This window comes from Rana temporaria, chromosome 3, assembly GCF_905171775.1.
Source record: "Rana temporaria chromosome 3, aRanTem1.1, whole genome shotgun sequence".
Lineage (NCBI taxonomy): Eukaryota > Metazoa > Chordata > Amphibia > Anura > Ranidae > Rana > Rana temporaria.
The window spans coordinates 60,147,691-60,174,601 of NC_053491.1; the positions used below are offsets into that span (position 1 = coordinate 60,147,691).

The 26,911-nt window shown below is 42.5% G+C and overlaps 1 protein-coding gene across 3 annotated transcripts in view; it reads right to left on the minus strand.

The window, feature by feature from the left end:
* The window catches only part of SLC12A1 (solute carrier family 12 member 1), a 221,636-nt gene that overhangs the window by 61,127 nt on the left and 133,598 nt on the right, over positions 1 to 26,911 (minus strand). For all 3 annotated transcript variants that reach the window (XM_040342655.1, XM_040342654.1, XM_040342656.1), the window contains exons 19-20: positions 10,204 to 10,310; positions 2,698 to 2,780 (exon numbers count right to left, since the gene is read on the minus strand). In XM_040342655.1, the coding sequence (XP_040198589.1) occupies positions 2,698 to 2,780; positions 10,204 to 10,310 (190 nt within the window). The remainder of the gene's footprint in view (positions 1 to 2,697; positions 2,781 to 10,203; positions 10,311 to 26,911) is intronic.

The following is a 26,911-nucleotide window of genomic DNA, read 5'->3' on the forward strand; positions in this document are numbered from 1 at the left end:
GAAGAAAGAAACGAAAACATAGAAACAACGAAAATACTGAACCCCAAAAAAAAAAAAAATTACGAAAAACAAAATGAACGAAAATGCAAACTTACTAATATTCGAAGACCGAAAAGAAAACAACCGAAATGCCGAACAAAGAATAAAAAACGAAAATCAAAACTAACGAAAAATAAATTACGAATCTTCGGAAAACGGAAATGAAAACAACGAAAATACGAAATAATGTAAATTAGCTTTCGTTAGTACTGAAATATTTCTGGACATTGACCAATAGCCACTGAGCGCTGTCCCTTTCCTCTGAAGAGGTTTGTTCCTTCCCCCAATGAGCTTCTTTCTCATTACCTCCTGGCTCCTTGTGTCTTTTTCTGTGTTAGACTGCAGTGCATCTAATTTCTAGATTTGTATTTGTAATATCTGACATATTTTAGTTTTCTTCTACGTCAGACTTCATTCTAGACAGGGTGTGTGTGCTAACTAAGACAGTCAAGTCAATCACAGTAAAGTACGAATTACAAAATTACGACGAGTAGTGTGTCGAATAAACATAAAATGTATTCTAACAGAATTACGAATGCAATAAAATCTACAAAAGTACGTTTTTATAACCAAAGGAAATTAGACACGAAAATACGAATGATCATAAAGCAGCGAAGATATATTTCTTACGAAAATACGAACGCGGCATGATGGAAAATATAATGTAAATACGAATAGCAAAACAACGAAAATTAAACCAACATAAAAACGAAGGAACAAATAAAATCATTTTAAAAATACGAACGCGGCAGAATACAAAATATAACGAAAATACTAATCTCGATTCAACGAAAAATAAACTAACAGAAAAAACGGAAACGGAAAAAAGAGTGTTACGAAAATACTAAAGAGTACGAATACGATAACTAACGTCTTACGAAATTACGACTCGTTACGGATCACGATAAACGAACAGAAACAAAACAAAAATAAACGAAAATGTTTGCTGTGCACATGTCTATATATAATAGTGATTGACACACATTGTGACCGTCCTGTCTTAGTATATACAATATGATATTTTTGTTTTGTAAACCAACATCCAAAATCTCCATGCATATATATATATATCTATACACACAGGCCCGGATTCACGTAGGAGAGCGCATCTTTGTGCAGGCGTAACGCATCCTATTTACGTTACGCCTCCGCAACTTTGACAGGCAAGTGCAGTATTCACAAACCAAAGTTGCGGCGGCGTAGCGTAAATAGGCCGGCGTAAGCCTGCCTAATTCAAATGTGGAAGATGTGGGCGTGCACATGCTCCAAATTAACCCGCAAGAAGCCAATGCTTTCAACATGAACGTAAATGACGCCCAGCCCTATTCGCGAACGACTTACGCAAACGACGTAAAAAGTGAAAAATTTTACGCTGTTCCGACGTCCATACCTAACATTGGTATGCCTCATCTACGCCTCATAGAGCAGGGGTAACTTTATGCCGGAAAAAGCCTTACGTAAACGGCGTATCTGTACTGCGACGGCCGGGCGTACGTTCGTAAATAGGCGTATCTAGCTGATTTACATATTTCTAGGCGTAAATCAGCGTACACGCCCCTAGCGACCAGCGTAAATATGCAGTTAAGATACGACGGCGTAGGAGACTTACGCTGGTCGTATCTTATACAAATTCTGGCATATCTGATTCTTTGAATCAGGCGTCAAGATACGACGGCTCAGACTCAGAGATACGACGGCGTATCTCCTACGTGAATCTGGGCCACACACTATATTACCAAAAGTATTGGGACACCTGCCTTTACACACACATGAACTTTTGGTGTCAGTGAAAAGAAAAGTGCCCCAAGGGCCAGATAAAAGTAAGCAAGGGGCCGCATCTGGCAACCACTGCCCTAGACCAAAAGAAGCAATTAACCCTTGCAGTGCAGGCACAGGCCTACTGCAAGGGATATTTTTTTAGTTGCCTGGAGTTGAGCTTTGAAGGTGAACCAATCTTTAACAGCGTAGGGCTTTATAATAGTCTTTAGGTGCTCTCTACACCTTCCATGGCAGGACAAGGTGGCCTTTAGATGTGTGCCCCAATGGCCACTCTGGGCATGCATTTGCGGTGTCTACTCCTGGCCACTGATGATACATTATATCAGGTTTTATGAGCTAGATCGGCCAGTGGAGGTAAATTTCTAGCGTCTGGTCCATCCTGCCATGAGGGGGGGGGGGGGGGGCAGCTACTGAGGAGTTGTTTTGGACAGGTCTCACATGACCGACATGTATGGAGGGGGACAGGAGCCACTATTTGAACAGAGGAGAGGTGGTATGGAATGTGTTGGGGATGCTGGAATGCATGGGGGATTTCTTTGGGAAAATGCCCGTTACAGATGGACCAACCGTTTAATGGCAACTTACAGTGCCTGTAAATTTGTCACTGCACACCGTTTTCACTTTGTTTTCTTAAAAGATTTAATTCAATTCCACTAGACAAAGATAAATTAAAAGAGGTAGGGAGAAACCAGCAAAGATAAAACAACTCTTGTATTTGTGAGAAATAATAAAAGCAGCGATGTCAAAGGAGACTCAGAACACCGTGCTAACCTATAACTGCTTCCTCTGTATTTCATTCAACCAACAACGGGTTGTGACATTTTCAGCGCTCTTACCTCTGTTAAACAAGACCTGTTTGTCCATAAACAAATCACTTACCTTGAGCTTGAAGTACTGCCGAGATGTCTAATCCCTGGCTGATTCTCATGATTACAACTCCATATTCAAAATCAAAGGCATCACTGTGGAAAAACAGATTTCATTTAGGTTACTGTTTCACAATAATGATGATACAATGAGTTCTCTCCATTACAGTCCTATGGCCCGTACACATGATCCAAAAATCAGAAAGTAAAAAAAATCCAGTAAAAAATGTACTCGTATGATACCAGATCGTACGATTTTCATTTAACGAAAGACGTCCACAGCGCGGCTCTCAAGTGCCGGGTGGACGTCCCTGGACGTCCTGCTATTTACATTCCCCCGCGCGCGCCGCTGGAGGCGCGCAGCGGGGAAACACTGTGCCCGGCGCATCGCTGGGAAGCCGATGCACGTGCCTGGCAGCCACGATGTCCGCCAGGTACCCGCGATCGGCGGTGACAGCAGGGACGTGGAGCTCTGTGTGTAAACACAGAGCTCCACGTCCTGTCAGGGAGAGAGGAGACCGATGCTGTGTCCCTTGTACATAGGGACACAGCATCGGTCACCTCCCCCCAGTCAGTCCCCTTCCACACACAGTTAGAACACACCCAGGGAATGCATTTAACCCCTTCCTCACCCCCTAGTGTTAACCCCTTTCCTGCCAGTCACATTTATACAGTAATTAGTGCATTTTTATAGCACTGATCGCAGTATAAATGTGAATGGTCCCAAAAACGTGTCCGATATGTCCACCGCAATATCGCAGGCCTGACAAAAAAAATCGCAGATCGCCGCCATTACTAGTAAAAAAAAACCCATAAATCTATCCTCTATTTTGTAGGCGCTATAACTTTTTCGCAAACCAATCAATATACGCTTATTGCGATTTTTTTTAACAAAAATATGTAGAAGAATACGTATCGGCCTAAACTGAGGAAAAAAATATTTAAAAATAAAATACAAATTGGGATATTATTATAACAAAAAGTAAAAAATATATATATTTTTTTTATTTTCTGTATTTTTTTGTTTATAGCGCAAAAAATAAAAATCGCAGAGATGATCAAATACCACCAAAAGAAAGCTCTATTTGTGGGAAAAAAATTATAAAAATATAATTTGGGTACAGTGTTGTATGACCGCGCAATTGTCATTCAAAATGCGTCAGCCCTGAAAGCTGAAAATTGGTCTGGGCTTGAAGGGGGTTTAAGTGCCCAGTAATGAAGTGGTTAATCAGTACAGTTGTCGCTCCAAAACACAATACAAATACACTACAAAACATGGGTTTTTATTCTGTCGTACGAGAATTTTCGTAACTTTAGTAAACACTCTATTTTTGATATGTAACTAGCATGCAAAAAAAAAAAAAAGGACGATCTTCGGATCGTGTGTATGGGCCATTACGCACTCCTTTTACCCAAGAGGAGCCTAGAATTTATTTTTGGGTTTCAGGGAAGCCTCGCTAAAACTAATTAACCCTGGAGGCAGTGCGAAAAATTCCCCTTTACATTGCTGGTTAGTGGGAAGCATGCTCCCCTTCCAGTGGTGGTCAGAATGCCACACTATAAACAGCTAAAAAGATTATTAGTGTCATATAGCTCTGCCAAGAGGTGTTGGCTGTTAAACTATAGGGCTGATTTACTAAAACTGGAGATTGCATAATCTGGCGCAGCTCTGCATAGAAACCAACAAGCTTCTATGTTTTATGTCAAAGCTTAACCTGCCTGGCGGTCTTCCGGAGTCTGACTCGGGGTTAGATTTTCCTGCTGCGAGCGGAAACCCCGAGTCAGACTCGGGCTTGCCTCGCTAGATCCACAGGCACAAGTTACTTACCTTGTCCCTGGATCCAGCGATGCCACCGCGCTGTGTGAGCGAGCGGGACCTCGCTCGATTCACACAGTGCCTCCGTGTGACGCCGATCTCCGTTCCCTGCGATGTTACGACGCACGGGGACGGAGAACGGCGCCAAATTCAAAAAAGTAAACAAACACATTACATACAGTATACTGTAATCTTATAGATTACAGTACTGTATGTAAAAAAAACACACCCCCCTTGTCCCTAGTGGTCTGTCCTGTGTCATGCATGTCATTTTATATAATAAAAACGTTTCTTTCTCCCTGCAAACTGTAGATTGTCCATAGCAACCAAAAGTGTCCCTTTATGTCAAAAATAGTTTTATATCAGCTAAAAAACAGCGATAATAAATTATAATCACTTGCAGAATTGTGCGATAGCGATTTGTGGGGAAATTCGTCATAAAAAAAATAAAAGTAACGACAGCGACAATTCTGCAACTGAGCAAATTTCAGTGATTTTGATTTGATTACATTATTGAATAATTTTTATTATAATTATATTATTATTTGTTATAATTATTTATAATTATTTATTATATTATAATTTATAATTTTGTTTTTAAAAAAATGTCATACCTGGGATGCCTATTAGAATCTTGTTTGGTCAGATTTAAGTGAGTTATTCCTAAGAATCACAGGCCTACAGTATAAAACGCCAAATTTCCTTGCAAATAATGGTACCGCTTTCAGCATGTTTTTTCTGACAGAATCATACCGCCAGGGAGGTTAAAGTGGTTGTAAACCCTTATAGACCACTTTAACCTACAGGTAAGCGTAGATTAACCACTTCCCGACGGCCGCATGTATATGTACGTCCACAATATGATTTGATTACATTATATTGTACAGGCAGATGGGCGTATATATACGTCCCTGCCTTTCCGCGGGTCGGGGGTCCGATCGGGACCCCCCCCGCTACATGCGGCGGTCGGGTTCCCTCGGGGAGCGATCCGGGACGACGGCGCGGCTATTTGTTTTTAGCTGCTCCGCCGCGATCGCTCCCTGGAGCTGAAGAACGGGGAGAGCCGTGTGTAAACACGGCTTCCCCGTGCTTCACTGTGGCGGCGTATCGATCGAGTGATCCCTTATATAAGGGAGACTCAATCGATGACGTCAGTCCTACAGCCACACCCCCCTACAGTTGTAAACACACACTAGGTAAACCCTAACTCCTAGAGCGCCCCCTGTGGTTAACTCCCAAACTGCAACTGTCATTTTCACAATAAAGAATGCAATTTAAATGCATTTTTTTGCTGTGAAAATGACAATGGTCCCAAAAATGTGTCAAAATTGTCCGAAGTGTCCGCCATAATGTCGCAGTCATGAAAAAAATCGCTGATCGCCGCCATTAGTAGTAAAAAAAAAATAATTAATAAAAATGCAATAAAACTTTCCCCTATTTTGTAAACGCTATAAATTTTGCGCAAACCAATCGATAAACGCTTATTGCGATTTTTTTTACTAAAAATAGGTCGAAGAATACGTATCGGCCTAAACTGAGGGGAAAAAAAAATGTATATATGTTTTTGGGGGGATATTTATTATAACAAAAAGTAAAAAATATTGCATTTTTTTCAAAATTGTTGCTTTATTTTTGTTTATAGCGCAAAAAATAAAAACCGCAGAGGTGATCAAATACCACCAAAAGAAAGATCTATTTGTGGGGAAAAAAGGACGCCAATTTTGTTTGGGAGCCACGTCGCACGACCGCGCAATTGTCTGTTAAAGCGACGCAGTGCCGAATCGCAAAACCTGGCCTGGGCATTAAGCTGCCTAAAGGTCCGGGGCTTAAGTGGTTAAGGCCATAGACAACGGTGCAGGCGCACTGAGCGTGCCGTTAGTTAAGGCGATCATGCCGTCACTGCCAGCTCCCGCACGCATGCGCGGGACTGATGTCATCGCTGCTCTGGCCAGTCACAGCGTCGGAGCAGCGATACCCGGAAGTCACTCCGGGAGAGATGGCAGTGGCGAAGGAGGTGATCGAGGACCGCTGCGGGGGCTTCGATCTCAGGTAAGTAATTCATAATGAGCTAGTATGCTATACATACTAGCTCATTATGCCTTTGTCTTGCAAGGTTTTTTTTTTTATAAAGAGGGTTTACTTCCTCTTTAATTGAACAAGCAAAAGTTATAAGCTGATTGGCTACCATGCACAGCTGCACCAGATTTTACACTCTCCAGTTTTAGTAATTCAACCCCTGTATGTCTGTAAATGCTCTCATCTATCCAGGTCATGGTACAGAAGAAGTGGCTTGGCAAGCTATGAAACATATTCAACAATACAGAACAGGTCTAGCTGAATGTAACAAACTATTAGCAGTATGTACTGTACTATAAATATAAAAGAACACCTTGACTGGTGAATCAGTGACTTTGAGGGACGCTGTGTTTGCTCATACATTGTGCTTTGCAGCATTTATACCCTAGTGAGTTACTGGCAATCTTTTTTTTTTTTTTGCATAAAAATATAACTAATAATCTAAGTATTAAATCACAAATGCATTTCCAATATCAAGTATTTTTCTCCTTTTTTTTTTTTATTCACTTAAAGTGAACCTGTACTAAAAATGTAAAGCTTATTTGGCTTAAAATGATTCATTAGCACAGGTAAACGGGGCCAAAAGAAAAAAAAAAACAACTAAGTATAAAGCATCTTCTTTTACTGGCTGCTTTTGTCAAAATATAAACTATTCAAATTGATATTGCTGCTACTACTACTTTATTTCCTTACTGGCTAAACAAATAATTTCTTAGTTTTTGCTTGCTGCTGTTGTGGTGGAGGGATGGGAAAGATTCGAATTTGCACCAAAATACTGACAACTTATACCCATAAAAAGATCAGTTAGGCTAGGTTCACACTGCTGCGAATTCAAAATCGCGGTAAAATCGTGATTTACCGCGATTTCGCGGCTGCGATTTTGCCACGATTTCGGCCACGATTTAAGAGCCATCTGTGCAGGGTTCAATGTAAATCGCGGCCTGAAATCGCAAAAAGTAGTACAGGAACTACTTTTTGAAATCAGTGCAGCGCCGCAGATGCGGCGTCGCACCGATTAGGACAGTGCCATTGCCGGCAAATGCCGCCGATTTGAGATGCGATTTGACATGTGAAATCGCATCTCAAATCGTACCAAATCGTACCCAGTGTGAACCAGGGCTCAATGATGAAAAAAGAGTTCCAGAGAGCAGAGTAGTTAGCTGTAAAATTAGGATTAATTAGGGATCATGCATCTAGCAGATAAGGCCATAAAGCACCTAAATCAGCGTATGTTTTAGGCAGGTACAACCAGGTGTTTCTGATCAGCCATGGATGGGAAGCCTGTACAAATCAATGACAGGATTACATTGTCTTTGGCTGTTCACATATGTTTACATGTAACCCCACATGAATTGATCATCTATGGTGAGGGTGGGATGTGTGTAGGGTGACCACATTTCCAAACTACCATTCAGGGACACCCCCCCTTCCCAAAATCAGCTTGTGCTGTAACGATTCACAGCACAGTGATTGGACACAAGAGGCGAGATTTATGATTTCTCCAATCACAACCCAGGGAGAGGGATTGTGCTCCTCCAGACATTCCCGGCCAGGACAAGTACTGTCAGTGAGTAAAGTGGTGATGTGGCAGCCTTTTTTTGGGCATCAGATTGGCCCTGGGGGGTGGCTGTGTCAGTTTCATTCCGGGACACTGTATTGTCCTGGAATGAATGTGCCCGGGACAGACCTGCAAAATGCGGGACTGTCCCGGGCAATGAGTGAGTGAGTGAGTGAGAGACTTGTAAAGCGCAACACATGCAAACTTAATCACCTCTGGGCGCTGTATCCATTTCATGGGTAAGGAACCCCTTGACCTCAGAAGAGATGGGTTTTAATCTTTCTCCTGAAGGCCAAGTGGTCCGACTCCAGTCGGATGGTGGTTGGTAGTGCATTCCACAGGCGAGGTCTCTGGACTGCAATCCGGAACACGTGATCACCCTAGATGTGCGCCCCTGGATACAGACAGTTCATGAATAGCTGAGGACAGTAGTGGAAAGTGTCAGCCCCTTATAGATTTTTACAGGTTTCCTGTCAGAAGCTGATTAGAAATGCCTGTCAGTACCCGCTGCAGAAATACACTGATCTGGGTGGGGAATGGTCCTAATTAGCCACGTGCATGAGCCCCGAAAAACGACTTGCCTGTGCTATAGCTGGATGGGGCTGGGTATCACTGTGGGGAGAATGAAGGTTCTGGAGGGGGTTAGGGGACTCTACAGCAGACTTGGTGACCCTGTAGGGTATGAATTATTTTTTGGAAGCAGCAGGGTGTAACTGTGGGGGATGGGGTCTCTGGAAGGGTGCTTGGGGACTTTTCAGATGGCTAAAGAGTTTTTAAGACTGGAAGACACTCTGGGAACTGGGGGGCATCGGAGACTTTGTTGGGACACTATGGAGGGCTGGGGGTTCTGCAGCAAGCTAGGGAGGTTTGGGGGTCACTGTGAGAGTTTGGCAGGCACTTTGAGGACTGAGGGCTTTTACAGGTCTGGGGCCACTGTGAGAGATTCAGAGGCCCTGCTGCCCACTATGGGAAGTTAGGTAGCACTGTGGGAGCTGGGAGGCACTGTGTGAGGTTAGGGGATCTGCAGGTAGCCGAAGTCCTGGGAGGAGGAAGGCTGCAGCCTGGTAGTGGACCACAGCCCAGGGGTGGAACCTCACTGCATTAGTGCATTATAACAGTGGTTCCTTGTTTGGTGAAAAATGTATTTTGATGTTTTTTTTTTGCACAAAATACTGACCACAACCAACTGCAGTATTATTCGTTAATGCAGCACGGCCCCAGTAGAACACTATTGTCTAATGTAATTTTACTTCAATAATGAAAAACACCTGTGAATGGCAAATAAACAATGCATATGATATTGCACATGACATTATGAAACCCATCAAATCAGTAATCTGTGTAGACCAGCTGAGATAAAAAAAAAATTGTCTTGATTTGTGGATGCAGATTGTTCTGAATTATTCAGGCCAGACGCCAGTTTTGCCACTGTAATGTTTTTTTTTTTCATATTTGTACGCTTTGTTTTATTTTAGTGCAACTTTGTATTAAGTCCTCGTGAGAAACATACAGAATATCTATTATGGCAGTTTAAATTACGTTCTGGACTTCTTTTACAAGTTTAGCGTCGTTTACGCAGCATGTGGTGTTTGACAACTCGCCCGTCATTATCTGCTGTCACAGTTGGGCTGCATTTTTAACATGGAAACTGAGAATTGCGCTAGCCCTATCTAGTGTTGATAAAGAGCTTCGACCAAAGGAAATGCATTATGCATTGCAAATGTAATTCTGGTGCAAGTGTTTGGTCTGTCATTTTTATGTTATGCTGTTGTGTTTTTGGCAAGATGCGATTCTACGGAGAGCAGGTGTTGGCATCACCTCGGCTCAGTGAGCAAGTGGAACAGTTGGCAATTAGAATAGCATACTCAATGTAAATATTGATTTCTTTTCTTTTAACGCAAACCTCGGTACACCGGCTATAACTAACACAAGCAAAAACAAATAATCTGGATCTAATGTAAAATAATGAAATGAATTGTATGCATATGCCTCCACTTCTTTTCCTAAATGGAAACAAATGGCTATTGTATGTGGTTCTGGCCTGCAAGCAGCTAAGAGGAAACACTCACTGTAATAATCCCACGTAGTTTGCCAGGTCCACAGCGCTGGCCTGTCTCCAGTCCTTCTTAAATCCCATCACAAGGGTATTTGGTTTCATTCTGCCTAAACCAGCCGCCTGTACACAAAAAAAAAAACACAATTATAAATCACTTATCTCAATTATAGAAGAAGTAATGTTTACAATGTGATAATCTACTACAGATCACAAGGTAACAAATATATGCCTTTGTTTTAGTGATCAAGGTACACATTTCACATGGTAAGAACATTTGATTAAAGAAAACCCGGTTTCATTTAATGTATCAATAATAATACATTTAAAAAAAAGCACATCTGTATTGTACACATTTTTTTTTTTTTTTTATTAAAAGTAAATCTTTGCTTAGGGTTTTTAGCTATTCCAGGTAGACAACCCACAACGTATGCCTTGTATACACGATCGGTTTTCCCAGCGGTAAAAAGTCCGCCGGGAAAACCGAGGGGAAAGCCGAGAACCGGCCCGGCAGCTTTTTCCCCCTACACACAGCCGGTTTTCCTGGCAGGAAAACTGCCATGAGAGCTTTAGCCGGGAAACCCGGCCATGTGTATGCTCCACCGCAGTGTTTCCCATAGGAAAACTGCCGGGAAAAAGACCGCCGGGAATCGCGGCAGGAAAAAAGAGAACATGTTCAGTCCAGTCGGGAAAACTGCCATGGAGCATACACACGGACAGTTTTCCCGGACAAAAGCTGTCATGGCAGTTTTCCCGACGGGAAAACTGGTCGTGTGTACGAGGCAATACAATTTGCTTACCGAATGGCATATTACAATAATAAAGCATTGCTCCACACTGAAGAGTATCTATATAATACGGCAGAGGTCAGGGGTGGACTGACAACTCATGGGGCCCCCGGGCAATAGAAGATTATGGGGCCCCCGGGCTTACAGATGGTCACCACGCCAGGAGGCATTGCATAGGCAGGGCAGCTAAAATATCAGGATTTTCACATCAAAAGCATGTCGGTTTTGGACCTATCAGGGACAGATGTAAAAAAAACACAGATTTTTACATACTGTCCCTGGTTTTATTGAGCCTGGCAACCCTGATGGGGCCCCCTAGTGGCATGGGGCCCTCGGGCAGTGCCCGAGAGTCCCAATGGTCAGTCCGCCCCTGGCAGAGGTAGACACCAATGCAAATAGCAAGCAAACATCAAGCTGTATGCAGAACAAAAATGTACTCTTGTTGCCCTTTAATCAAAAAACAACCTTAATTAAAGCGGGGGTTCACCCTAAAAAAAAAATCCAGCATACTAGCGCGAGCTACAGTATGCCTTTATTTTTATTTTTTTGCGCCGTACTCACAGTTTAATCCCTTAGTTAAGTTTCAGAAATAGGACTTGGCTCTTCACGGCGCCTGCGCAGTCAGCTCCTAGTCTGTGCGCAGGCGCCGTATAGTGCCGTGAAGAGCCGAGTCCTACTCCGGCTATTTTCGGGAAGCGTGACGCGCCATAGCCGGCCGTCAATCATGTTCCCTCTGCATAGGAACGCCCATTCCCCGCGGGGAGTCTGAAAGTTAACTAAGGGATTAAACTGTGAGTACGGCGCAAAAAATAAAAATAAAGGCATACTGTAGCTCACGCTAGTATGCTGGATTTCATGGTAGAAACTTGTTTTTTAGGGTGAACCACCGTTTTAAGTCACTGCATGAAGAGGCATTGTCTCCCTCCTCCCCTTCTGCCACATTCAACAACCAAGGCCATAACAAGGTATGTTTCTTCAAAGCACCAACTCTTTCATAAATAATTTCCTTCTAAGGAAATCAATTTATTTAGTTCAGAAATCCAGTCTGTTAATGAAGGTGGTATAGTGGGAACCCATCTGAGGACTAATACCCTATGTGTCACAAACGGGGATCTGGGATGTAATCTAAACCATGTTCCCTCATGAAGAGTCACTGTTGCCCCATCCGCCCATCTCATTCAACTACATAGACCAGGAGTCTTCAAACTTTCTAAGCAAGGGGCTAAATTACTGTCCTTCAGTCTTTAGGAGGGCCGGACTAGGGCCAGTGTGCTCCAACATCAGAGCCCTATCATTGGTTTTAATGGGAGAAATAGTGCCCTATTGTTGATATCAGTGGGAAGCATAGTGCCCCAAGTTAATGGCATTAGTAGGGGGAATGATGCTCTGTTATTGGTGTCAATTGGTAGAATAGTGCCCCAATGGCCCCAATGGCCAGCCAGATAAAGGCTAAAGGCAAACAAAGGGCCATATCTGGACCCCGGGCCACAGTTTGGAGACCACTGACCAAGACCTTAGTAAAGTATATTTCTGTAACGCACCGCCTCTTTCATAAATACATTTCTTGTAGGAAATCTATTTATTTAGTTCACAAATCCAGTTTGTCAATGAAGGTGGTATAGTGGAAACCCATTTGCTGATTGGTTTCTATGCACAGCTGCACCAGATTTTGCACTCTCCAGTTTTAGTAAATCAACCACAAAGAGTATTGCTAATGGTTTATCATAGCAAGTAAGTGACTCCAATATCTTATTAGCATAAGGCATTCCCACAGTAGATGAATGAGATTACCATGGGGAGAACCACATGTAAAAATCAGGAGTGTGATAAACCCTATAAAATATGAAAAATTGGTCAACCGGTGACTAGGGGATAACTTATTTACACTGTCATCGCTGTTGTAATCTGTGTTCCAGCTAGTGTAAAAATATTCACAGTGTGTAAAACCGTGATGCTAAACTTTTTGAGAATAGGCATGCAATGCAACTCATAAGACATCTCAAAACACTGCATCTGGCAGTGCCTAAGATGCAGTAAAGTCAGATTGATTGTACAAGCCTAGTTGAGAAATGTTGAGTTATAGACCATTTTTGTATTGTGCCGCTGTACAAACAGTTTTACAGTTAGCTATCACCACTGTTATTAGACCTTACCCCTTACAAACACTCTGTGAGATTATCAAGTGTTACACATTCTGAAAGTATATTGGCAGTTCGCTAGCTATTTACTCCTCAGATATTAGGGCCAGACCAGAGAAATTGCAATTTTTGTATAGAACAGGCTTTGCCCAGTGATTTTGGATATATCCTTTGATCTGATTCCTGGGATTGGTGGAGGAGGAGAGAATGTGGCCATCTGCAAGCTTCCTTAGATGACAGTTGTGAGCTGACATTTTCATTGGTGGATTTCAGTTTTTATGAGCAATGTAATCTCACCATTTTTATTCCTGTAAAAGCTGCTCAAAACATCAAGATGTTACAACCATCAATTTTGAGCGATTGACCAGAAGTAGTATCAGTCAGCCTGCTCCCCTTGGTGCTGAGGGCATGATCTGTGACAAAATTGGTGCAAAAGGATGGATGGTTCTGATGCACATTGGACATACTGGTAATGTGACAGCAGACTGGTGGTTCAGAGGACCCAACAGTGTCTGTCTTGAGGAGTGGAATGCAGCCTGGCTGATCTGGACCCAAATGGGGAGGCTTCAAGGAAGAATGGTGTTGTCCTTGCACTTGCCCTACTCCTGCAGAACCTCCCCCTGTCGCTAAGCACTGCCCCTGACAGATGGGTGACCTGTCCCTACTCTGATCACTTACAGAATGCATACAAAAACGGGGAGCCATGGTCTTCAATAGACTCTGCCTGATCCAAAATGGCACATGGGGTGCCAGCATCCAATAGGATAACTGCCTCCCTGTGACCAAGGAAACCATAGAGGAACTATGTTCCTCTCAGCTTTCTTCCCCATCTGTATTGTTACTGTGGACGAGTGCCACCTGCAGTAGAGAAAATAGACATGAAAGGATAGATGGGCAGGATAGATGGGCAGATAGCATGATGACAACCACATGCCAAGCCCTAAAAAAGCTACATTGGCCTCAATGGTTCATTAGTTTTACAGAGGGATATATGTAGGAAATGTATTATTGGAGTAGTACGGGAGTTTTAGGTTAGTTGTATTTTTTGGTGTTTTTGTGGTGTGGAATAGAAATAATTGGCTTTATTAACTGTCAGAAAAGGCCTCTCTCTTGCTAGGTCTCTGGCACTTTTAAATATTAGACTTTCTGGCGCTCACAAGAGTCACCCTCTCTGGCATCCCCTGGCCCAAATAACGTGTTGTAACGCCGTCAGCGTTACTCCTTCCACATGGAGCGCAGACTTGTCACTTATGACAGTTGCGCTCCATTCAGATACACGTCCGCGTCACTTCCGGTGCGCGGACGTCTGCGCTCCACGTTGGAACGCGGAAGTGCGTTCCAACGTGCGGCGCTCAGCTCAGCCACTGCCCGGGCTATTTAAACTCCCGGGAATGGCGGCAGGGTGTTCGGATATTCCTGTTGGACCCTGCCGCCACCTGGGAACCCAGAACGAGCTACAGAGTCCCTGTAGCACCTGTCTTCACAGCGCACCTGTTCAGAGACCCAAGACATCACTAGCTTCTGCTGGAGATTCACCACCATTGCTCACTACAGGCTAGAGACCACCACCACCTGTGCGGACTTTCCTGGTACAAACCACCTCCTAAACCGCAAGTATATCTAAACCACATTACTGCTGTATAAGGTACCATCAACACCTGTGCGGACTTTCCTGGTACAGACCACCTCCTAAACCGCAAGTATATGTAATACCAGCTTGTTGCTAATAGTGATTGCTAGTATATGCCTGAACTATATCCTAGACTCTATACTTATTACTATATACTAGCACCAGATACAGCAGAGTACTTCATACTATTCATATGTGTGTGGTGAGATACTACAATACCAGTAATTTCTACTACCTTTATTTGATGCAAATACCTAAATTAGATTTACGATTATAGTATCTGGGTTGTGTCTATCAATTAAGCTTAAGAGGAATTAAGCTACTACTTTTATGTGTTACCTTCATTAGAGGATATGATGATAATACCCCAAACTCTTATTGTTCTGTGAGAGTGAAGTGGTGGTTGATTTCTGATAAGCCTCTACACCTGCGGTCTAAACATTAAGTAGAGTCTTATCATTTTCAGGGTCATAACATAATATCCGAACCCAAAAAGATAAAGGATATAATTACATATATCTTTTAAATGGATCCAGCTGACCTTGCAAATCATTTAGTTGCACTCTCTCAAAGAGTTGATAATCTTACTAACAACATGAATGAGTTACGTATGCAGAATGATGCTTTAAGAGATCAAAATTTGGCACAAGCCAGGCAAAGACCTGAACCAAAGGCCTGTTCACCGGAACCATTTTTTGGAGATAGAAAAAATTACAGACAATTTATTAGTTCATGTCGACTGATGTTTGAACTACAGCCACGTACTTATCATTCTGATAGGATAAAGATCCTTACATTAATTTCTTTTCTTAGAGGTGAGCCCAGGGTATGGGCTGACACCTATGTAGAAGAACACGGAGATCTCTTAGGAGATTTTGACACATTTCTTGATGAGATGTCTTTGTTATACGAAGATCCCAACAAACAGTTAACAGCTGAGAATTCAATCAGGAGTCTTAGACAGGGAAGGCGTCCTGTTGAAGATTTTATTTCAGAATTCAAATGTTGGTGCAGAGAAACTCAATGGTCTGATATTTCTCTCAGAAACCAGTTCCGTTTGGGTTTATCTGAAGCTATGAAGGATGAGTTAGCTCGTGTTGACCTACCCACTACTTTGGAAGATCTTATGCACCTCTCAGTCACTATTGATCGTCGCCTTCGCGAAAGAAAGACCGAACGTGCCACTACCTATTCTGTCACTCCCTTCAGGAGATCTAGATCACCTCCCAAAGATTCTCCAATGGATCTTAGTGTTATTAAAGGACCTTTAACCTCTGCAGAGAAACAGCGTCGCAGAGCTAACAATCTTTGCCTATATTGTTCTGCTCCTGACCACATCGTTTCCACCTGCCCTCTTCTCAAGAAGAATTCAGAAGGTAATTTCTCCCACATTAATAAATTAAATTCACCCGGAACCATATCTAATCATTATATTTTTGTTCCTCTCACCCTACAGTGGGATCAAGGAAAGATTTCCATTGAAGCAATGGTCGACAGCGGGGCATGTGGCAACTTCATTGACTCAAATGTTGTAAAAGCAAATAAAATTCCCAGTGTGTTAAAGCAGATTCCAGTGTCACTCACATTTATTGATGGATCTAACTCTTCTTTCGGTCCAGTTACATCTCAGACAGTTCCTTTAATAGTTTCTTGTGCCAATGGCCACACAGAGACTCTCAATTTTGATATTATTTCATCTCCAGTTTTCCCTATAGTTTTAGGTTTACCATGGTTGCATCTTCATCAGCCTACTATTCTTTGGCCCACAAGATCTCTTTCTTTACAGTCTACTTACTGTACAGAATTTTGTCATCCTCCATGTATCATCTCCTTCTCAGAGATTCATCCTACTAATTTACCAGATTACTTACAAGATTTTGCTGATGTGTTCAGTAAGACTAACGCGGAGAAACTCCCTCCACATAGGATTTACGATTGTCCTATTGACTTAATTCCTGACAGTCCTATCCCTACCGCTCGGATCTACCCCCTTTCACAACCAGAGCTTATACACCTAAAAGTTTACTTGGATGAGAACCTTAAAAAAGGATTTATAAGGCCCTCCACTTCTTCTGCCAGTGCAGCTCTATTTTTTGTAAAAAATAAGGATGGATCACTTCGACCGATAATAGATTATCGATCCCTCAATAACATCACAGTAAAGAATAGATATCCATTACCACTCATTCCAGAGCTTATTGAAAGGTTACAGACAGCTAAGATCTACACAAAGCTAGACCTCAGAGGTGCTTATAATCTTATAAGGATTCGCTCTGGAGATGAGTGGAAAACTGCTTTTAAAACTCGATACGGGCTTTTCGAGTACTGTGTAATGCCTTTCGGCTTATGTAATGCCCCAGCAACTTTTCAGTGGTTTATTAACGATATTTTTCATGATCTGCTTGACATTTGTGTTGTTATCTACTTAGATGACATATTAATTTATTCTGATACTCTCGAGGAACATCACAAACATGTGCGTTGGATTCTGGAGAGACTCAGAATTCACTCTCTATATGCAAAACTTGAGAAGTGCGTCTTCAGTCAGACTACTATCTCCTTTCTTGGTTATCAAATCACTCCAGATGGAGTTCAGATGGACCATACTAAAGTGGATTGCATTTTGTCTTGGCCTTCTCCCCAGTCCAGAAAGGCCCTTCAGAGATTCCTTGGATTTTCTAATTATTATAGAAAATTCATTAAAAATTTCTCATCAATTGTGAGACCACTTACTAGTCTAACCAGTTCTAAGATACCTTTCATTTGGTCCAAGGAAGCACAGAAATCATTTGAAACACTTAAGCTTAGTTACTCTTCAGCTCCCATTCTCCAACTTCCCAATCCAATGTTTCATTTTACGTTGGAAGTTGATGCTTCACATTTTGCCTTGGGTGCTGTACTTTCCCAACGACCCACATTATCACACCCACTACATCCTGTTGCCTTTTATTCCAGAACTTTATCACCAGCTGAAAAGAACTATCCGATTGGAGAAAAGGAACTGTTAGCAATAAAGGACGCTCTCGCAAACTGGAGACACCTTCTGGAGGGTTCTACACACCCTATCACTATCCTCACTGACCATCGTAATTTACAGCATCTCAAAACTTGTAAAACTCTTTCTGCCCGTCAAGTCAGATGGAGTTTATTTTTTGATCGTTTTGATTTTGTCATCTCATACCTCCCTGGTACTCAAAATATCAAAGCAGATTCTCTATCTCGTATGAATGAAGATCAATCCATGGACATTCCACCACTTTCCATTATTCCTTCCAACCGAATTATTGGAACAACTTTGACATTCGATAAATTGCTCATTCAAACTCTTTCTAAAGATAAATCTCAACTCCCTAAAGGTCTACAACAGCAGTCTAATGGACTATTTACTTTCAACGACAAGATCTACGTTCCACCAAGTTTACAACTCACACTATTAAAACAACTCCACGATGCCCCACTTGCAGGTCATCCTGGTATTAGTAAAACCATTCTTTTACTGAAGAGAAGTTATTGGTGGCCCCATATGACAAAGACTGTTCATGACTATGTGAGTTCTTGCCACACTTGTGCAATCAACAAACATTCGAGGAAACCACCCTATGGGTTATTAACCTCCATCCCAATACCTGACAGACCTTGGGATGTTATATCCATGGATTTCATAGTAGACCTTCCTAGATCAAATGGATTTAACACCATCATGGTCACTGTTGACATATTAACCAAGATGGCCCATTTTGTACCTTTGAAAAAGTTACCTACTTCTCAAGAAACAGCAAGGGCTTTTGTATCTAATATTCTTAAATTGCATGGCCTTCCATCCCAAATCATTTCGGATCGTGGGTCACAGTTTATTTCCAAGTTTTGGAGAGCCCTTTGCCAAACCTTACAAATAGATCATCGTAGATCTACTGCTTATCATCCCCAAACAAATGGGCAAACGGAACGTGTTAACCAAACTCTTGAGCAATATTTGCGCTGTTATTGCACCCATCTTCAAGATGACTGGGTTGACTTACTTCCACATGCAGAGTTTGCATATAACAATGCTTCCAATTCATCTTCTCAGTTTTCACCCTTTTACGCAAATTATGGGTTTCATCCTAATAGTTTACCTTCTACTTTTTCTCCAAGTAATGTTCCGGCTGTTGAGAATTTCTTATCAACCATAAAAAACACTCTAAACACTCTTCGTTCTAATCTAAAGACTGCTCAAATTAGACAAAAGAAATATTACGACTCTCATAGAACAATATCACCTCCATACAAGATTGGAGATTTGGTATGGTTATCCACTCGGAATTTACGACTTAATATTCCTTCAAAGAAACTTGGTCGTCAATATACAGGACCTTTCTCAATTTCTCATGTAATAAATAAAAATGCTGTTAGATTACTTCTACCTCCAGATTGGAAGATTCATCCATCTTTTCATGTTTCACTAATCAAGCCTTATAAATCTAACCCCTTTCCAAATAGAGATCCACAACCTCCTCCTCCAATTCAAGTTTTTGGTGAAACTGAATATCAGGTAGAGAAGATTCTTGATTCTAGGAAAAGAGTATCCTCTATTCAATATTTGATTCGTTGGAAAGGCTATTCTCCCACAGATGATTCCTGGGAATGTTCTTCAAATATTCATGCTCCTCGGCTCATTAAGCAGTTTCATCATAAATATCCTGATAAACCATGTCTCACTGGGCGCTCCGGAGGTGCCCCCTTGAGGAGGGGGGTATGTAACGCCGTCAGCGTTACTCCTTCCACATGGAGCGCAGACTTGTCACTTATGACAGTTGCGCTCCATTCAGATACACGTCCGCGTCACTTCCGGTGCGCGGACGTCTGCGCTCCACGTTGGAACGCGGAAGTGCGTTCCAACGTGCGGCGCTCAGCTCAGCCACTGCCCGGGCTATTTAAACTCCCGGGAATGGCGGCAGGGTGTTCGGATATTCCTGTTGGACCCTGCCGCCACCTGGGAACCCAGAACGAGCTACAGAGTCCCTGTAGCACCTGTCTTCACAGCGCACCTGTTCAGAGACCCAAGACATCACTAGCTTCTGCTGGAGATTCACCACCATTGCTCACTACAGGCTAGAGACCACCACCACCTGTGCGGACTTTCCTGGTACAAACCACCTCCTAAACCGCAAGTATATCTAAACCACATTACTGCTGTATAAGGTACCATCAACACCTGTGCGGACTTTCCTGGTACAGACCACCTCCTAAACCGCAAGTATATGTAATACCAGCTTGTTGCTAATAGTGATTGCTAGTATATGCCTGAACTATATCCTAGACTCTATACTTATTACTATATACTAGCACCAGATACAGCAGAGTACTTCATACTATTCATATGTGTGTGGTGAGATACTACAATACCAGTAATTTCTACTACCTTTATTTGATGCAAATACCTAAATTAGATTTACGATTATAGTATCTGGGTTGTGTCTATCAATTAAGCTTAAGAGGAATTAAGCTACTACTTTTATGTGTTACCTTCATTAGAGGATATGATGATAATACCCCAAACTCTTATTGTTCTGTGAGAGTGAAGTGGTGGTTGATTTCTGATAAGCCTCTACACCTGCGGTCTAAACATTAAGTAGAGTCTTATCATTTTCAGGGTCATAACACGTGTTATTTAATAATGGGGCATAAACTATCCTCCCCTAGCCACATTTTTTTTGGGGGGGTGGGGGAGGGGTGCAGGTACCTGGTTTTGACAGGTACCTGCTCCCACTTCTGTTTGGATCACCAAGGCAGATCCATGGGAAGTTCTCTTCCTTTTTTATGGCCTATTTGCATCTATATGTTGCAGGAACACAAGTGGCAACACACTTGACATACATTGACGCATGCAGAGTCATTTTGAATAGCACCCCAATGCTTTAAGGCAAGACACATGAAAAAAAATGTGTGGCACCATCGCACAAGAATGAGATGCTTGAGATGAGCCCTGAGTCATGTCAAGTGGCTAGAACTTTGGTGTATGATTTAAAATAGAGGAATAAGGAGCTAGCAGGTAGGTGCTATTTACTTACCACAGCCCCCTTTTTTATCGAACCAGCAAGGCAACCCCTTTCTAAGCACAGAAGTGAAAGTTAGACAGATTGGACCTTTAAAGTGACCCTTCATTAACAAGTTCTCCATAGCCTCTTTCTAACCCTCCCCCTTTTAATTACACATATAGTTTTTATTTTTATTGGGTATCAAGTCTAGGGCCGTCTTTAAGGCAGGGTAAAGGGGCAGCTACCCTGGGCCCTGTCATTGTTGTGGGGCCCAAAGCAGCTGCCTCATACTTATTAATTATCCCAGTTTAAATTCCCTTGTCCCTTGAAGTTTTAGTCCTGTGCTGTGTTCTGATATCTCAGTGTGAAGTGTTGCTACCAATACTGCCCAGCTCTGCCCTATTGTTGTGTACAGATGACTCACCTGCAGACCCTCTGTTTACATGTAAATAACCTCCATTTATATGTAAATAACACGAGCATTCATAGCTGAGGCAGACAGCATTCATATGTAAATAAAGGCGGATGTGCTGTAACCTCTAGCAACCGATCGATGAACAGTATTACTGTACAGTAATCTCTAGCAACCAACCAACAAGAAGAAATTATGTGCTGTCACCTCTAGCAACTAATCAGTGAGCCGTAATGTGTGCTGTAACCTCTAGCAACCAGTCAGTAAGTGGTAATGATATGCTGTAACCTCTGGCAACCAATCGCAATCACTGCCTGATCTGATACAGTAAACTGATTTTAAGTCTAGCTGATATTTATTGTATGTTTCAGAGCAGGTGGAGAGCAAAATTGTATGGGGGGGCCCGAAGAATTTTTTGCCCAAGGTCTAATCAACATTAAAGATGGCCCTGATCAAGTCCCTTTTTTCAGCAGGCACTTGCTCAACTTTACTTTTCCTTGCCTAGGCATTGTGCTAGGTCTATCCTCTCTCCACCCACAGCCTCTTGGGATCACCCATCAGTGGAGTCTACAGGTCCAGTCTACCCCAACAGGCCAATCTTGAGCATGCACATTGGAAAGTCAGCAAAGAGTCATCAGGAAGTGATAGGCAGGATGGCAGCATGGGAACCTAACATAGGGTGACCAGACATCCTCGGTTTCTGGGGACAGGCCCCGGATTGAGGACACTGTCCCTGGACCAAGTCTGTCCCTGGATTGGATTTGAACAGGGGCTGGGGCAATTTCAAAGACAGTCAGTGCAGAATGAAAAAAATTACACACCCCCACTCTGCCGCTCCTACTAGCTTGGGGGGGGGGGGGTGTATTTTTTCCATTATCTATGCCCCTTTCTGATGATGTGCTGGTCAGAGTGGAGGGACTATTTCTTCAGTTTCGGGACAATGCCCATTCAGCTCTGCTCGCATGTTCTTCTGCCTTGGCTCAAGTCCCAGCCAGCCGCCTGCCTGCTTATCTCCTTGCCTTCCCCAGCAGAGTGATCTTTCTCCACTCCCCACCCAGTAGTAGCCGGGGCCTGGAGAGTGATGCTGCGTACACACAATAGTTTTTCGGCATGGAAAAAAAAAAAAGTTTTTCGGCATGGAAAAAAAACAATATTTTTCCAACTTCATCATTAAAAACGATGTTGCCCACACACCATGGTTTTTAACCACTTAAGCCCCGGACCAATATGCTGCCTAAAGACCCAAGGTGTTTTTACAGTTCGGGACTGCGTCGCTTTAACAGACAATTGCGCGGTCGTGCGACGTGGCTCCCAAACAAAATTGGCGTCCTTTTTTTCCCCACAAATAGAGCTTTCTTTTGGTGGTATTTGATCACATCTGCGGTTTTTAGTTTTTGCGCTATAAACAAAAATAGAGCGACAATTTTGGAAAAAATTCAATATTTTTTACTTTTTGCTATAATAAATATCCACCAAAAACATATATAATTTTTTTTTCCTCAGTTTAGGCCGATACGTATTCTTCTACCTTGTTTTGGTAAAAAAAAATCGCAATAATCGTTTATCGGTTGGTTTGCGCAAAATTTATAGCGTTTACAAAATAGGGGATAGTTTTATTGCATTTTTTTTTTTACTACTAATGGCAGCGATCAGCGATTTTTTTCGTGACTGCGACATTATGGCGGACACTTCGGACAATTTTGACACATTTTTGGGACCATTGTCATTTTCACAGCAAAAAATGCATTTAAATTGCATTGTTTATTGTGAAAATGACAGTTGCAGTTTGGGAGTTAAACACAGGGGGCGCTGTAACATTTAGGGTACATCTAGTGTGTGTTTACAACTGTAGGGGGGTGTGGCTGTAGGACTGACATCATCGATCAAGTCTCCCTAATAAAAGGGATCACTCGATCGATGCGCCGCCATAGTGAATCACGGGGAAGCCGTGTTTACATACGGCTCTCCCCGTTCTTCAGCTCCGGGGAGCGATCGCGACGGAGCGGCTATAAACGAATAGCCGCGCCGTCGTCCCGGATCGCTCCTGAAGCCACGGGGACCGCCGCATGTACCGGGGGGGGGGGTCCCGATCGGACCCCCGACCCACGTCAAGCAGAGGACGTATATATACGTTGATGTGCCTGCCTGTGCCATTCTGCTGACGTATATGTACATGAGGCGGTCCTTAAGTGGTTAAGAAATTATGAACAAAGCGCGGTGACATACACCACGTACGACGGCACTCTAAAGGGGAAGTTCTATTCGCCTTTGGGCTGCTTTTAGCTGATTCCTTGTTAGTAAAAGACGATTCGCGCTTTTTTGTCTGTTACAGCGTGATGAATGTGCTTACTCCATTATGAATGGTAGTTTTACCTGAACGAGCGCTCCTGTCTCATAACTTGCTTCTGAGCATGCGCAGGTTTAAAACGTCGTTTTTGCCCACACACAATCATTTTTAACAACACGAAAAACCACATTTTAAAAAACGACGTGAAAAAATGCAGCATGTTCGAAAAAATTTTTTGCCGTTTTTCAGAAGCCGAAAAACGATGTGAAGCCCACACACGATCATTTTAAATGACATTTTTAAAAACGTTGTTTTTTTTCATGCCGAAAAACGATCGTGTGTACGTAGCATGAAACTTAAAAGGCTGTGAGGCAGGCGGCAATGGCCAGAGAGTTGCTTATTGCCGCCATTACTACCGTAGTAAAAAAAAAAATATGTCCCCGGATTTCATTTGAAAAATATGGTCACCTTAACCTAACAAGCTGTAAAGACAGCGCTGGGCCTCATGGACTAGTATGTCTTTCTTAAAGCGGAGGTTCACCCTAAAACATCTATGTACCATTACATGCAGCATACTTGCGTCAGCTACAGTATGCTGACATTTTTTTTTTATCGCTATACATACCGTTATATAGTTCATTTTCTTTTCTTACTCCTGCGGGGAATAGGCGTTCCTATGAAGAGGCGTAGATGATTGACATGCGGAAAAGGCGGGTCACGTGTTCCGAAAATAGCCGATCTGAGACTCAGCTATATACGGCGCCTGCGCAGTCAGCTCTGCACGGCTCCTAGTCTGTGCGCAGGTCCCAGATCAGCTATTTTCGGAACGCGTGACGCACCTTTTCCGCATGTCAATCATCTACGCCTCTTCATAGGAACGCCTATTCCCTGCGGGGAGTAAGAAAAGAAAATGAACTATATAACGGTATGTACATCGATAAAAAAAAAAAAATACCAGCATACTGTAGCTGACGCAAGTATGCTGCATGTAATGGTACATAGATGTTCTTTAGGGTGAACCTTCGCTTTAAAGCGGGAGTTCACCCATAAGACAATTTTTTTCAAAACATCCCCTTAGATGGATGCTCGTTTTGTCTAGGGGAATCGGCTAGTTGTTTTAAAATATGAGCTGTACTTACCGTTTTCGAGATGCATCTTCTCCGCCGCTTCCGGGTATGGGTCTTCGGGAGCGGGCGTTCCTTCTTGATTGACAGTCTTCCGAGAGGCTTCCGACGGTCGCATCCATCGTGTCACTAGTAGCCGAAAGAAGCCGAACGTCGGTGCGGCTCTATACTGCGCCTGCGCACCGACGTTCGGCTTCTTTCGGAAAATCGTGACGCGATGGATGCGACCGTCGGAAGCCTCTCGGAAGACTGTCAATCAAGAAGGAACGCCCAGTCCCGCAGCCCATACCCGGAAGCGGCGGAGAAGATGCATCTCGTAAACGGTAAGTAATGCTCATATTTTAAAACAACTAGCCGATTCCCCTAGACAAAACGAGCAGGAATCTAGGGGGAAAAAGTTTTATGTACGGGTGAACCCCCGCTTTAAGTTAGCAGGTACAGTACTTGTAGCTGCTGACTTTTATTTTTATAAAGACAAGTAAAGTTCCTCTTCAAGTGTTTGTTTCTTTTTCTTACTGCAGAATAACATGTACTATGAAATTACAGACACTGAATTACCCATATAAACCGACACCAACATAAACAGACACAAATACTTGCAGACTCGAAGTTTAAACATCTGCAAATGACATACCGCACAGCACTGAAATGATAGGCCTTTTTATGAAAGGTCCACAAAAGTGTGTGTGCCTGTACACGGAAGGGGTAGTTTGTCTTTCCTTTTCTTTCTAAATGGTTAAATGGTTGCGGATGAATGAAAATTATTTCCTTGCAATTAAGAGGATTTGAATTTCAGCTGCCAAGCTGTCATTTCAATAGATCTGTAACTTACTATCTGCACAGCACATATTGCTTTCTAGGGGTTTTATTGTCACAGAAATGACAAGTTTCTTCCTGGTTGACTTTATAAGTGCGCAGCTGTGATATTTATCACAAAAACGTGTTGGCTTTTATTGATTTTTGTCATTCAAAGACTAAAAAAGCCATCATCATTTTGTGGGTGTTTTTGAGAAGGAACATGTGCAATATGCTTAATTTACACTGCTTTTTCTAGCTGGAAAATTCATCTCTTTACAGTATTCCCGCACAGTGTGTACAAAGACACTTATCCGTCTGTTACGTTTTTATGGATGGAATCAAAGGAAACTTAACGTGGACCTATTACCTAGAAATAGTGGAGTCAGCTGTTTTGGGTTTGTATTCTTCAGAAACCTAATATATAATGCATGTTTTATACAAAAGGATTACTAGTTTGAACAAAATAAGTTGGAAACCCCATTAACCACTTACTTACTGGGCACTTAAACCCCCTTCCTGTCCAGACCAATTTTCAGCTTCCAGCGCTGATGTATTTTGAATGACAATTGCGCGGTCATACAACACTGTACCCAAATTTTTAATAATTTTTTCCCCAAAAATAGAGCTTTGTTTTGGTGGTATTTGATCACCTCTGCGGTTTTTATTTGTTGTTAAAAAAAATGTAAAAGACTGAATAAAAAAAAAAAATATATATATATAGGGCTAGATTCACAGAGAAGATACGACCGACGGCGTATCTCCAGATACGCCGTCGTATCTCTGAGTGTGCGGGGTCGTATCTATGCGCCTGATTCATAGAATCAGTTACAACATAGATTTCCCTAAGATCCGACCGGCGTAAGTGTTTTACACCGTCGTATCTTAGGCTGCATATTAACGCTGGCCGCTAGGTGGCGCTTCCATATATTTACGCGAGGAATATGCAAATGAGCTAGATACGCCGATTCAGAAACGTACGTCCGGCCGGCGCATTTTTTTACGTTGTTTACGTTAGGCTTTTTTCGGCGTATAGTTACCCCTGCTATATGAGGCGTATCCTATGTTAAGTATGGCCGTCGAAAGCAATGACGATTTGCGGCGGAATTTCGAGCATGTGCACTGGGATTTTTTCACGAACGGCACATGCGCTGTTCGTAAAAAACTTCAAATACGCGGGGTCACAGTTAATATACATAAAACACGCCCACATCATCCACATTTGAATTAGGCGGGCTTACGCCGACACAGATACGTTACGCCGCCGTAACTAAGGGCGCAAGTTGTTTCTGAATACAGAACTTGCGCCCTAAATTACAGCGGATAGATAGACCATTCTATCTGAATCTAGCCCATATTCTTTTATATTTTGTTATAACATTTTGCAAACAGGTAATTTTTCTCCTTCATTGATGTATGCTGATGAGGCTGCACTGATGGGCACTGATGGGCTGCACTGATGGGCACTTGTGGGCATTGATAGGTGACACTCGTGGGCATTGATAGGTGGCACTTGTGGGCATTGATAGGTGG